This window comes from Stegodyphus dumicola, chromosome 3 (assembly GCF_044657685.1).
Source record: "Stegodyphus dumicola isolate Sdum_Otavi_A_Nest chromosome 3, ASM4465768v1".
Lineage (NCBI taxonomy): Eukaryota > Metazoa > Arthropoda > Arachnida > Araneae > Eresidae > Stegodyphus > Stegodyphus dumicola.
Genome location: NC_140770.1, coordinates 128,392,839 through 128,407,360, shown reverse-complemented (window position 1 = coordinate 128,407,360; position 14,522 = coordinate 128,392,839). Strand labels below are relative to the sequence as shown.

Here is a 14,522-nt window from a genome sequence, read left to right as displayed (position 1 = left end):
GTTATGTATAGATAGCCAATGGCACAAGGAAAGCAGCTAGAATCATTACTTGGTAAATGCAATTTTCTAATTTTATGACCTTTGTCCTGGAACTTTTCTGACAAAGGATTTATATGATAATTATCAGTCTGGCTTATTTAGTGTTTAAACAGTGTATATATACTATATAGTATAGGGCTAGCATAAATGATTTTGTTTTGAAAAGGCTGTATATTCAAAAGCATTTCATATACACACATATGAGAGGCATATGAAAAAACTGCAAACTCACCAAGTTTATAACATCTCTACAAATATTCAGTATGGGGCCTTTTGGTGATATGGCACATGCCCAGACGATAATTGAGCTCATTCGATACATTTTGTAGCATTGTTGTCCAGATGTTCGTTCTGAAAATTTACCAGATGTTCGGAATACCGAAAAAAAAAAAAAAAAAACGTGTGGAAGATTTCAACTGTACTGTGTGTAGCTCCTGCAGCTATTAAAGCCGGAGGATTATGACTGTTGATTAGATTTTTGCATCAACATGCAGAAATTGGAGGATAAAGATTTAACCACCAAGTTGATATTCAGTGATGAAGCAACATTCCACTTATCCAGGAAACTTGGTGAAATAGTGAAAAAAACTTGGTGAGTCTAAGGTTCTTTTCATATATTTTTCATGAGCATATGCACAATACTTTTGAAAATATAGCCTTTACAAAATGATTGACTCATTCATGCTAGCCTGGTATGATAAATAAACTTCTTCCTCTCATTCTGCAATTTTATTTACCAACTCAATTATAAAACCCTAGCAAATTTTAGAACCAAAAATACAAGGAAAAAACACAAACAAGGGGGTGTCTTTTATTTGAGTATACAGAGTATTTGCTAACATGTAAGAGCTTATCTAGCATAATCTTCATTTAATTTGTAAAGTCCATTAGGGATTTTTTTATTTTGCAGCAAAAGATGAAAAATGAGCAATGTCCTTGCCGGGATTTGTGCTCTCGATCTTCAGACTGCTAGATAGAAAAAGTATTTTAAATTCACTCCATGAAAGCATGCAGTATGAAGGGAGAAAATTCCTTACAAACTAACCTTTAAAAAAAAGGGGGGATAAAATCTCTCTATTGATGATTTCATTCAAGATTTGATTCATTATGTGATGGGTTACAATTGCAATGGATTATTTAATTAAAACAAAAAAATAATGAAAAATAAGGAAAGTGAGAGGGCATGGATACACATACACAAGGAAAATTTTTACTTCAGGATACAAAATGGCTCTTTAGCAATTCCTCATAATGTTCATGATGATCGAGTTGAATGCGCTCATTCAATATAATATGGCTGCTCCACAGGTAACTTATATCATGGAAAAGCAGTATTATTCCTATTTTGATTGTTGAAAAGTGTGAAATCTTTCAAAAATTACAGAAAAATGCAGTTTCAGTATGAAAATGATTATATAAGCACAGGAATAATGTACAAATAAAAGGGAAAAAATAAAAAAAGAAGATAAAACATAAGCGATGAATACTAGAATTGGAGATCAGTTAGCATGACAGACGACATAATGAAACAATTCAGGAGGCAATCCGTTGACTACAGTTTCACAATTGACGAAATCATCCGCAAAGAATCTAACATCAGCCACAATTCTATTAATGTCCATAATGACCGCTGTAAGAAAGCAGATGGATCCCGAAGTAGCTGTGAGGTGATTATAAATAAGTATGTCTAAATATATGCATCAGAAGATATTTGTCAGACTGTTACATTTGTATGTTCAATAGAGGGGGGAAAAATCTTTCTCTGAGTGGTTACAGTTATCAATTTCCAACGATTTGTGACAGTTATGAACCTGGCTATACACATATGAAATGGAGAATAGCACACAATTTATGCCATGGAAGTACCAGAATTTTCAAGTCATGAAAAAGTTCAAGGCACAGATTACTATTGGAAAAGTCATGCCAATTATTTTTAGGATGCTATAGCTCTATGCTGGCATGATTCTGGGAAAATTATTCAACAGGCTACTGTTTTATGCAGTAACATGCTAAAAAGCAAGCTGAAGCCAGTGATATTATCAGAACATTCAGGACTATTCTTAAAGTGAGTATAATTATCACAACAGGGTCTATCTAACTTTGAATGCTCGTACAGTATGATCTGAAATATATTGAGCATTGTAATATCTTGTTATTTAATAAATAAATATAATTATTGTTGAAGTGGCAACGCCATATTTGTATCAAACCGTTACTCAGCAACGAGAGATAGATATTGTTTTAAAAAAGATTTTGTATTCTGAAGATTTTGCCAGCTAGGAGTAGTATTAAAATTTTGCCACTTAAGAATTGTATAAAATTTGTCTATCACCGAGAAATAGAAATAAAATTTATGTTCTACTAAGAAGATTGTCTGTTTTGTAAATTACTGCAAAATACATCACAGTCTTAATAAATTGGAGGTTCCACCGAGATACTGGAAATTAGGAGTGCAATTATCAATTTCGATGGTGCTGGTCTCCTAATCCCAGAAATTTACTGAATTTTTTAGAACAAGTTTGCTAATACCAATTGCCAAGTTTGTTTATTTCAAGGAGAAATGGATGTAAGAAGTCTGCCGTTTTAAAGCCAGATTTGAAGCGGATCATTCAAAGGTTATCTTCTGTGCTTCTGTAACTTGTGTCCGAGCAAAAACTGTCAAAAATGGGATATTGCTGATCTCTGAAGATAAGATTAACTTTTGGTTTTCTTAAAAAAGCTTTTATTGAATTTTAATACTTTGTTTCAGAATTATAGTTTATCGTGTAAGATTTTGTTTAAAATAATTGACACTAAAAATATTCAGCTTAAATTTATAATTGATATCGGTGGTAAAGAAGTATTTTAGAATTATTATTTATGCTTTACTTTTACTTGTATTGAATTTTTATGTTAATAATTGATATGTGGAAGCCATTCCGGCGTTAAAAAAAAAAAAAAAAAAAAAAAAAGGAACTGCTAGCTGAATTTTGAATTTGTTGCCAAGCAGGCGCGTGGAAAATAAGTAGCAACGTCAAACTGATGTAGTGTGATTTGATTATACTGCAGAATTGGCAAACGTTTTTTTCTTAGTTCTCGCCATCCAGGCGTGTGGTAGATAGTAACGTCATCCCGACATATTACAGATTGTATATTCTAAAAGTTGTATTGCCAAACTGGCAAAAATTGTTTTTGTTATCGCCAACCAGGCGTGGAGATAGGTAGTAAAATCGTCAAACTTACGTTGGTAAAATTCCATTGTATTGCCTAACTGGCAAAGGTGTTTATATAGTTATAGCTAACGAGGCTTGTGAATAGTGAGTTAAAACGTCAACCTGACGTAGTATTAAATTATTTTGTGCCAACCTGGCAAAGTTGTTTAAATAATTCTCTCCAATTGGTTAGTGTGAATTTCGTATTTGAGAAATTAAGTCTCGCCAGAAATTCTATATTTTTAATACAAGTACGAGCTTTTAGATTGAATTTCAAAAGGAAGCCTATTAAAAGTAACTTGTGTCAACATGTCATTCTTAGCTAGGAGTAAAAAACAGGATTTAAAAGTACTAGCAGAAGAGTTAGGTTTAACCGTGAAACCTGAATTTAAGATTGCTCAATTGCATAAACTGATTACGGAAAGTCCCGATTATGATGAGGAGTTTACTCGAGAACTACTGGCTGCAATTAGAGAAGAAAGGGAACGAAAAGAAGAATGCGAAAGAGAAGAAAGAGAAAAGGAACGCGAAAGAGAAGAAAGAGAAAAAGAACGTGAAAGAGAAGAAAGAGAAAAAGAACACGAAAGAGAAGAAAGAGAAAAAGAACACGAAAGAGAAAGAAGAGAAGAACGCGAAAGAATAGAAGAACGCGAAAGAGAAGAAAGAAAAGAAGAGCTTGAAAGAGAAGAGCGAATTAGAGCCTTTGAGCTACAGAAACTTCAACTGGAAGCAATGGCTGCCACAGCACAGCCGGTAGAAACTACGCAGTTACCTGAGCAGCCTTTAAAAATCAGAATTCACGATGTCATGCCACGTTTTAACCCTAAAGAAGATGAAATAAGTTTATTTCTGGTGTTATTTGAGCGTCAAGGTAAAATAATGAATATACCTGCTGAAAGTCAAGTGACTCAACTTATTTCATTGCTGCCTCCCGACATTGTTCAGCTTATTGTTAGAGAACCAGAAGAGGACGCGAAAAAGTATGAATATGTAAAAACTTTACTGTTACAACGATTTAAATTAAGTGCGGAAAAATTTCGACAACTATTTAATAAACACCAAAAATCTACTGAAAGTACTTGGTATGATTTCTACTATGAATTAAAGAATTATTTAGAAGGATGGTTTAACGGATTAAACATTAAAACTTTTGAACAGCTAAAAGATCTCATACTGGTTGATCAAATAAAAAAGCGTACCTCTCCTGATTTCAAAGAACATTTTATGGATCAATGGACAACCATCATTTCACTTACTGAAATAGTTAAGAAAATTGAAGATTTTGAAGATATGAGGAAAACAATAAAACCAAAATTTTCTGTCAATCAGACTGAGAAAATTAACAAAGGATCATTTAAACCGCGTTATGATAACTTTGTGAAAAAATAGAGCATCCGTCTCATTTTAAGCATTCTGATAAATGGGACGATTCAAAATACCACAAAGATCACCGACAAGGAAGTCAATTTCAAAACAAGAACCAAGAAAATTTATATGACAAAAGGTATCGACCACGTTGTTTCGAGTGTGGATCATACGAACATTCTAAGCCTCAGTGTCCTCGCTTAAAACCAAATGAAAAGATAAATTGCGTATCTTCGAATGATGATTTGTTAGAGACATATACAATTAACGGTTTAGTTAATGAGCACGAAATGCCTATTCTTCGAGACACAGGAACCACTGTTGATGTTATTTCTCGGAAATACATAGATAAAGCAAAAATGACTGGAGAACATGTCTGGGTACAATATCTTTTAAATGACCATTTAGGGTGTCTACGTTAACGGAAGTTGAAATTAATTGCGAACTTGGTCATATAAAGACAAAGGCAGCTGTTGTTACAAATGAGCAATCTAGCCATAGAATTTGTAGAAAAATTTGGAATAAAAGTAACTAGAAGCTCAGTACACCATCTGCAGAGCAACTCTGTTGAAAGATTTCACCGAACAATCAAATGAATTTTAAAAGTTTTATGTATCGAAGCAGCCCCTGAGTGGGAGAAGCAAGTTCCCGCAGCTCTATTTGCTTTAAGAACAATAATGCACGAGAGTACGGGATTTACACCTGCAGAATTAGTATATGGTCGAAATCTTAGAACACCTGTAACATTATTATATGAACAATGGATGAATCCTGAAGACGAAGGAAATAATGTTGTTGAATACGTTTTTCAATTGATAAATCGGTTAAAAAGATGCAAAGATAAAATGCTGGAAATGCAAACCAAAAGAAAGGTGTGGTACGATCGTAAAGCTATAAAATAATTACTGCAAAATACATTACAGCGTGTTGAAGCTTTCCCCATTAAATCTAAACTTGATTTAATAGGGAAAGCTTCAACACGCTGTAATGTATTTTGCAGTAATTTACAAAACAGACAATCTTCTTAGTAGAACTAAGAAGATTGTGTATGGTGTGATCAAATTTTCAGGTCTTTGGACTTATTTTAATTAAGGGTGTGTTTAAGAGTTTTTGTTATACGCTTATTACAATTAAACTAAAATAATAGAATGCAAGCTAAAAAGATTAAATTTCTTTCAAAAAATTTATTTCTACAGATATAAAAACTGTATAATATAAGAAGCGTAATGATACAGATGGAATAAAATTTACTTTAGAAAACAATTAAGGATCTAGTTATACAGTTTTGAATTAAAATTTTATATATTACTATGCACAGTAGAACCTTGGCAAACTTTCGAAGGACCATTCTAAGAACTATTTTTGGTGCTTTTTTGGTGAATGTATGGCATAATTTCAATATGAATGGTGGATTTGACCAGTATTTCTTGTGTTGCTTTTTGTTCACTTCATTTCTGTTTTCTCCCCTCAGTTTCAATTTACTTTCATTGTTTATTTGGCCAGCCGCCTAGGGAATTGCACTTATTTCTTCGAGTTCTTTATCATCGTGAATTATTAATTTTGAGAAATAGTTATCTTTCTCTCATCATATTTTGCTGCCACCAACGATGTCATTTAATAAAAAGAAATGTTATCAATACAATTTCACGTACTTGAAGTTTGGATTTGTTTCTTTGCCGTCAAACTTGCAACTGCCCATGTGTTTACTTTGTAACAAAGTGTTATCTAATGAGGCCATAAAACCATCTCGTTTGCAGAAACATCTGCAAAAAATTCATCCTGACAAAGAACATAAAAATTTGTCGTTTTTCACGAACATGAGGGACAAGCTCTTGAAAGCACCATATGTCTCAGGCTTAATAGTAGCGTCATCAAAACAATGCAACGATGGTTTGATAACCTCTTATAATATATCAAAATTAATTGTTAAATTGGGAGGAAGCTCATACCATTGGTGAAGAGTTGATACTGCCAGCTCTCGAGGAAGTTTTAGAAAAGGTTTTACACCCTCCAGTTGCATCTAATATTATAACTCATCGAATTTTCTCTTCAAGTTGATGAAGCAACCTTGCCAAGTAATAACGAGGGTTAACTATTCAACTACGTACAGTTTGCGAAGGAAGGAAAAATTATTCAAGAGATGCTGTTTGCAAAAAGCTTGATTTCAGATACTAAAAGTGAATCTGTTTTTAATACTGTCAAAGAGTATTTTAAAGAGAAAAATATTCCTCTTGTGAACATTAATGTTTGTTGCCACCAATGGAGCACCTGTAATGGTGGTTCATTGCCCTTTTGAAGAAAGAGATACCACGTATTTTAGCTGTTCACTGCGTGATTTATAGGCAGAATTTAGTTGCAAAAAACCTCAGTGACCATTTGCATCATTTGTTACAATATATCATCCCTGCTGTGAACCAAATGTGCAGTAATGCTCTCAACAATCGATTATTCGGACTCTTAACAATTGATTATTCGGGTGAAATACATGTTTACAGAAAACACCTTGAGCAACTTTCAACTAATGAAACTTTGAAAGCCAGCTTCCAGAATGGTGATCGTCTCAAAGAATTTTGGGTTCAAAGTAGCATCAGTCGTCTCTACCCAGGATTGTGGACTATTGTAAAAAAATTTTTAATTGCATTCTCTTCCTCCTACCTTGTCAAGCAAGCATATAAATTACCTTCAAGAGCAAAACTATTGAGTTAAACAAATAAATTTGGTGTGTAAGTCTACTGGAAAAAAAAAATTACTTAAAATTGTTGCCATTTATAATTTAGGAACCCCCTTTCCCATACTCTAAATTACAGGATTTACACATGGGGGCGTTGAAAAATTTTTTGCTCCTTGGGGGGAGGGAGCAGCAGCATTAAAAGGGTTGAGAATCACTGGCGTAAATGATATAACTTCACACTCTACAAAATTTATAAAGATGAGGATATTATTAAATCCATAAAATTAAGTAGAATGAGATGGGCAGGTCACTTCCTGTGAATACATGCAGAGAGAGAGAGAAGGATTCTAAAGGTCTTTAATGAAACTCCTGTTTGTGGAAGATCAAAAGGAAGACCTAAGAAAAGATGAAGAAACTGCCTGGATGAGGATTTTGTCATTCTAAAAATTATGAACAGGAGGTCAGTTGCTGAACAAAAGGTGGAATGGGAAAGGCTTCTGAGAAAGATCAAGGCCCACAAAGGGTTGTCATGCCAATGCTGCTGATGATGTACGATAGATTAAAAAAAAAAGGAAACATAATATACAAAATTTAACATACAGAATATTTAATTCAGAAGAAATATACCATTGAAAAATAAGCTTAACAAAAATACACTCTTTTCACGAATTAAAAACATAATAAAATTACTAGTCAGCAAAGTTGGCAAAACTGGACTTAAATTTTGATCATATGTTGTTTGATGGTTTGTTTGAAATAATCTAGTATAATGCAACATTTAAAAGGAAAACATTGCATATATTTAAATTTGATACTTACTACGATCCATATATCATCTATATGACCAATACCATCATTTAAGGGTGTTCTACCAGTAAGATCCGTGGGTAAACGAAGATTAACTAAATAATAATCATGATGCAAACTGCCAAGCTCAAAAAGAGGCAAAAGATCGCAATTATAATGATAACCATCCACTTTCTGAAAGTAGAAAAAAGTATTCATATTTTTCATAATATATTTTTAACTCTAAATATAAGCAGAAAAAAAAAGATAACATATATTGCAATCAATGGTATATTATAAAGACCATTAACGACTGTAATTGTCACAAACATCCAAATAAAAAATTCTTTCAAACACCCTCTCCAAAAATTCCACAGCACTAGCAACTACTTATGACAGAAATTTATTTTTATACACCTTAAACATTAAGAAAGTTCTCTATTTAGATGCAGATTACTTTTTCAGGTACTTGCATATCAATACAACCAGCTTAACAAACGTCAAATTTTCAAAACACATTAAATTCAGAAACCCATACCAATTCTTCGGTTTTTAATCATTTGATGGTCATCAATGAGCTCAGCTCACATTCCAGTTATGCATCGCAGTGGGTGCAAACAAACACAGGTCACATTACAAATTTACAACTGACAGACATCACATTTATTTCAAAAGAAATAACATTTTAATGTCAGAATCATCGAAGGGTTAGCAAGCAATGCCACCAAATTCGTGTGTCTTTTTTTTATTGTATTCCAAGTTTCAGCAGTTTTTATATACAAATTGTGATACATTTTTGTTCTTTGATGCCTGGGCTGTGGAGTCAGAATCGGACAGATTTGGGGGTAAAAGGAGTCAGAGCTGGAGTCACTAAAAACAAGTTGACTCCAGTTTTTGTTGGACAATTTGAAATGAAATTAAAATGAATTGAAAAAAAATTAATGACAACCTGAGGTATTTTTATTTATGGACTATATACATTAATAAATAGTTATTTTCTAGTTTACTGACATATTAATAAATAAATATAAGGGAGGAGGATGAATGTGATATTTTCCATTAGTAATTAAACAAATTCTTAGTTACAAATCTGACAGGTAAATTTAGGTAAGCAGCAATAGCAGAAAGAACTCCCAAAATTGATGCCACTCTTAGGAAGCGAGCCGGAAAAGGAGCAATTATTGATCATGCAACATGATAAGGAAGTACATATTTGATGAAAAAGAGGTTGTTAGAATTAAGAACTTTTTTAGAAGATGTAAATAACCCTAATGTTTCACTAACAGAAAGATTGTGGAATGATGTTGCAGAATTTGAAACTCTTCTTTCTACACCGTATATAGCCACAAAAAAGCTGCTATCTGAAGAATTGACAGGAGGCGAGAATGGAAGAATGGGATGTTTATTCTTTCTAAAATGGAGGGTTTATTGCAAAAGGAATCATTTCTTCAATGAAGAAAAGATAAACTAGTTTATTAGACAATGAGATCTTGCTGGGTTCAATATGTAGATCTGAATTTTCTTGGATGACGAACAAATTATAAAGGCAAAGAACCTATGAACTTTCATTAAGAATGAAAGTATTCTCAGAACAACTGGAGAATTCAAATCAGGACAGTCAAACTACAGACATTGCAATTGAGCCTCTATTATCCTCTTCAAATGATGAATTAGATTTTGAGAAATGTTTTTGGATAATATTGAAAGGGCTAAGGCAATGCGGATGAAAATAAAGAACCAAGAGCCTTTAGATATAAAAATGAAAAAATACAAACAAGATTTTTACATGGCCTATAAAGAAATAGAGAAATATGATTGTGCTTGCAAGACACCTCTTTTAGAACTGATAAAAATCCATCCTGAAAAGTTAAAAGAAGTAGACCTAACAGTAATAGCTCTTCCTCCTACTCAAGTTAGTGTGGAAAGATTCTTCTCAGTTCTGAAGTTTATGAAATCAGATCTATGGCCCTCCAACAAGAAGATCTTACCAAAGCTATAGTGTTTCTTAGAAATAACTAATGCCAGTTTTTCTATTTCATAATAAATGCTAATTAATATAAGTAATTTGCTATGCTATCAATTTTTTCCTGTAGCATAGCATCTTTCATATTAAAAAAATAAGCTGTAATGCACGTGTATATGTTTACATACATATATATTATATATATATATATGTTTACATACATATATATATATACATACATATATTATATATATATACATACATATATTATATATATGAGGGAGTCGGAGTCTTTAAAATTCCAGGAGACGGAGTCGGTCATTTTCCCTAGCAACTCCACAGCCCTGTTTGATGCACTTGCGGAATTTTCCTGGGATAGAAATAATTGAAGTAAAATGTCTACAAGAATATAATAGTTGGCCCCCAAACTCTTAAAGGTAAGAAATGTCTTTAATCTATTCTTAAAGTCATCAGCATAAATTCCACCAGAACAAAACAAACAAAAAAGGAACTGCTTGTAGGTAGGTTTATTGACCAGTTTTCACAATCAATACCATATGGAAATGTAAAATATATATGTATAAATAAATAAACTTCTCAATTACAAGTTATCATTCTTTTCTTCTATAAAGGATCCTCAAATTATGCCAAGGTGGTTGTACTAATATATAACCTTTTTCATTATTTATTATGATAAAATGTAACAAAATGCATACGATAGCTTTCTTTTAAAATTTAAGACCAATTCATATTGTTCTTAAATATTGCACATTTAAAAATTATATTTTTTTTACATACAAAGACAAAAGAGTATGCAACTTTCCCAAATATTTATTGTCATCATGTTCTACACTCTTTTAATATTTTTTCTGCCATTATTAGGGCTATTATCCCAATACAGCATTAAGGTTCTGTTCTTTTCTCACAAAAATTTCCTAGCCAATGCTGAACTTGACCTTTCCTTCTATCATTAAAACACTATCTAGCAAGGAACACCTGCAAATGCAAAAGAAAAAGCTAAAACTCTCTTTATGTGAAGTAGGACTGTAGGAAGGATGATCTATTCCTTCTCAGCAAAATAATTTAATGAATACTTGAGTTGAAGTAATGATGTCCAGCCAAGTATCACCTTGATGAATCTTAATGAACATTCTATAAGACTTTCAGATACGTTTTCCCTTAAGCCAAAAATTTTATACCGATCCTAAACACTGTGCAAATGAATTTTGAGGTTGAAATTACTCAATTTACTCTATTCCATTTAAAGTGAGAGATGCTGGTAAAACACTTTTTGAACATTTGTTAAACTGGAAGAGTAACCGATTGGTTGCTAACTAAACCTCTAATGTTACATACAAAATACATTATTTTCAAAATAAAGAGTACACTTACTATTGTATAGGAATTTCCATGCTTCTCCCCCTCCCCCAATGTATAATGTAATGCAAATATGAGCTGGTTTTCCTTTAAAAAGTCATCCAAAAAGGCATTCCTTCTCTTAAGCAAGATAGCTTTTGTGTGCTTTTCTGTTAACAATAATCAGTACTAGTTCCAAGTATGGCAAAGCACTATTCAGATGGTATCAGCTAAATTGCTCTCAAAAGTGACAAAAATTATATTTTACTGTGAATTATTAATAGGTTTGATTTATATGAGACACTAGTCAATCATGGAGGCAGCAAAAATGATGAAGCTGGAGAGAGATCTAGACAGGTAATAGGGATTTAATTTCTATAATAGATGCCGACATTGAAAACATGTAGCAGACTATTTTCAAGTAGTTAATGACACATATTTAAATGAATCTTTCTGAAAAAAGTTTAAAAAAATCTCCATATAATACACTAGTATATCTATAACTGAAGTTCTTTAATTTTTCACAATATTTCTGAGATACTGCTAGAATGGCTTTTCATAAACAAATACCAGATATCACATTTTATAAAATTTCTACCTCTAAGAGAAAATATCCAATGTTAATGTAATTGGAACTAAATATTATATATCTTAATGTCATTAGATCCAGAAATTTATAGCTAGTAAGAAAAATTTTTTATATTAAAGTACTTTTAAATAAAATAATTCTACACTTTGCAATACACTAAAAGAAGAAAAATCATACATAGTTATCTAAAAATAGACTAATCTTCCTTAAGCACTTACAGCAAGTTGAATAATAGTGTCAATGAATTATTGGTTCTATGCTACTTAGATAATCATCTGTAAATTCATAAACTACAATTATGTTACATTGGATGATTTTGGATTCATAGACCATAAATTCATTTCTACTCTGTCTCGCAAATACCTCAAAGAGAATCATGATGGAATTATAGATACTCATACCAGTAAATTAAAACTGTGAAAAATTCCTTTACCCCAGTACCAATTTGTACTCATGTCACACAATGACACATTGACTATCCCAATTTTTGCCAGCTGACTTCTAGATTTCTGCATATGACCAGTTTGAACATCCTGTTAGTGAGCACTATTGGCTCACAATAGGTTTTTGTCCATTATCAAGGAGTGTCTGCAAAAATGAGAGTACATTTCCTCCCTTCTTTGAGGGACCATAGATTTAGGAACTGTCAATGGAGAGTGAATACCATATTCTCTCATGCATAAGCCCCACCTTTTTCACAAAAAAGCAGATGAAAATCAGGGGTGCGACTTATACATGCAAATGATTAGAAATAGGTACATACAAACATGTGGCAACAGAACAGCACATATTTATCAATTGAGTATAAAACCCCTTGTTGTTGGTTGAACATTACATAGTATAAAACTAGTTAGGGTTACAGGTCTTGGTAACATGTTATGGGATACAGATACAAGCGACATTGATACTAGTAGTGCAGGAAACTACTATATTTATACCAACAGTAACACCAAATAACAGGTGCTAAACACAGAAACATTTTCCATTTGCCCAATGATAAAAATTTTATCTCAGTGTGTAGAAAGTATAGTTTTTATTTTAGCTGCTTCTACACCCCCAAATGGGGAAGAAAAAAAAAATTATTGTAGATGATGAGCAGGTATCCGTGGCTTATACTCAGAATTTTTTTTAAAAATTAGAAGAAAAAATTAAGGGTGCGGCTTATACTGTGAGAATACAGCATTAATGAAAATTTGACTACATGAAAATGACATGATATACTCTTAAATTTGGAAGAAAAAAAAAAAAAAAGATTCTATATAATCTCTAATACTGCACAATCCATCTATCTCGCACTACTTAATCATGCAGCATTTGCACTGCAAGTTACTGTGACTGATATTTAAAGCATCAACAAATATCTGCAACATGATCAGTATACATAAAATGACATTTTAAAGCAATGGAATTGTAATCTTCTAACATACTCTTTCATTATCTATGGTACAATGCAAATCTCGTGTCTCTGTTGAGTTGGCAAGAAGAGTCCACTTATCTACTGGATCCCACTTGTTTCTGTAACCCAACTTCACTTCAAATGTAAGTTTAGGATTTTGAGCTATAAAAATAAAACAATTTTGAAACAAGTAAATAAAGCAAACATTATTACTTATCATTATCACTAAATTTACAATCCTTTCATATATTTAGATAAGATTTAAAATTTATATCATTATTAGACATTATACGAGCATATACAGTACTACAGATACTTTAGAAAGGCTTAGAATATTAATTGACTGTAGTTCAGTGCTTAGATTAACATATTTAAACAAACATCTTTACTATATTAATTATATCAATTTTTTTCAGCTACTAACTTTACAATATATATATATATATTTACAAGGACCTTGAGGTAATCAAATACACTGATATCATAACATTAATATTCTAAATCACTGAAAGCACTGAAAATTACTTATTTTACTTTGTAGTTAACTCTCAGTTGGAGGGGCTGGCGTATGGTACAATCTTAGAGGGGCGGCATATGAAGTACTTGCGAATTTATGCCCGCTACGTTTAGCAGTGCAAAAAAATACTGCCGTTGTCCACCTCTTGGTTTTTCGGGCGACAGTGAAATTACTACAAAGTTAGTCTACGGTATCAACTCCTTACATTTGTTATAATCGAGAATTATTTGAGGTTTATTCGTTTCCTGGTCAATTTTGTCTTCACCGTGTAAAGTACTGAGCAGTATTACACACTTATTTTTTTTCGTTGAATATGAAACAATCGTCATATCCTTTTGAAAACCAAACAGTGAACTGCCGACTTCTCTGGTTTTTGATGGCTAGAATTCATCTGGAATTTTTTTTTTTTTTTTTTTTTTTTTCAGCGTGCCCACAAGTGTTATACCTTTGGTAAGAAGATATTGAGCTAGCAGATAGCTTGTATACCAATTATTGGTCGTCAGGTTACGGTTGGAACCTTCGTACGCACTAATTAGCCTTTTGAAAATGTCAATACTTTGAATTAGAAGCCTCTTAAGGTCCTGGGGTTTGATTGCCACAGTAAATTTCAAGCTTCAATGTATAAAACGTTCGTGAGTCAACAACTGCA

The 14,522-nt window shown here is 32.3% G+C and overlaps 1 protein-coding gene across 1 annotated transcript in view; it reads right to left on the bottom strand.

The window, feature by feature from the left end:
* wls (Wnt ligand secretion mediator) overlaps positions 1-14,522 on the bottom strand; it is a 101,073-nt gene that overhangs the window by 59,449 nt on the left and 27,102 nt on the right. Inside the window, exons 3-4 of the mRNA XM_085813306.1 lie at positions 13,388-13,518; positions 8,086-8,247 (exon numbers count right to left, since the gene is read on the bottom strand). Of these exons, the coding sequence (XP_085669432.1) occupies positions 8,086-8,247; positions 13,388-13,518 (293 nt within the window). The remainder of the gene's footprint in view (positions 1-8,085; positions 8,248-13,387; positions 13,519-14,522) is intronic.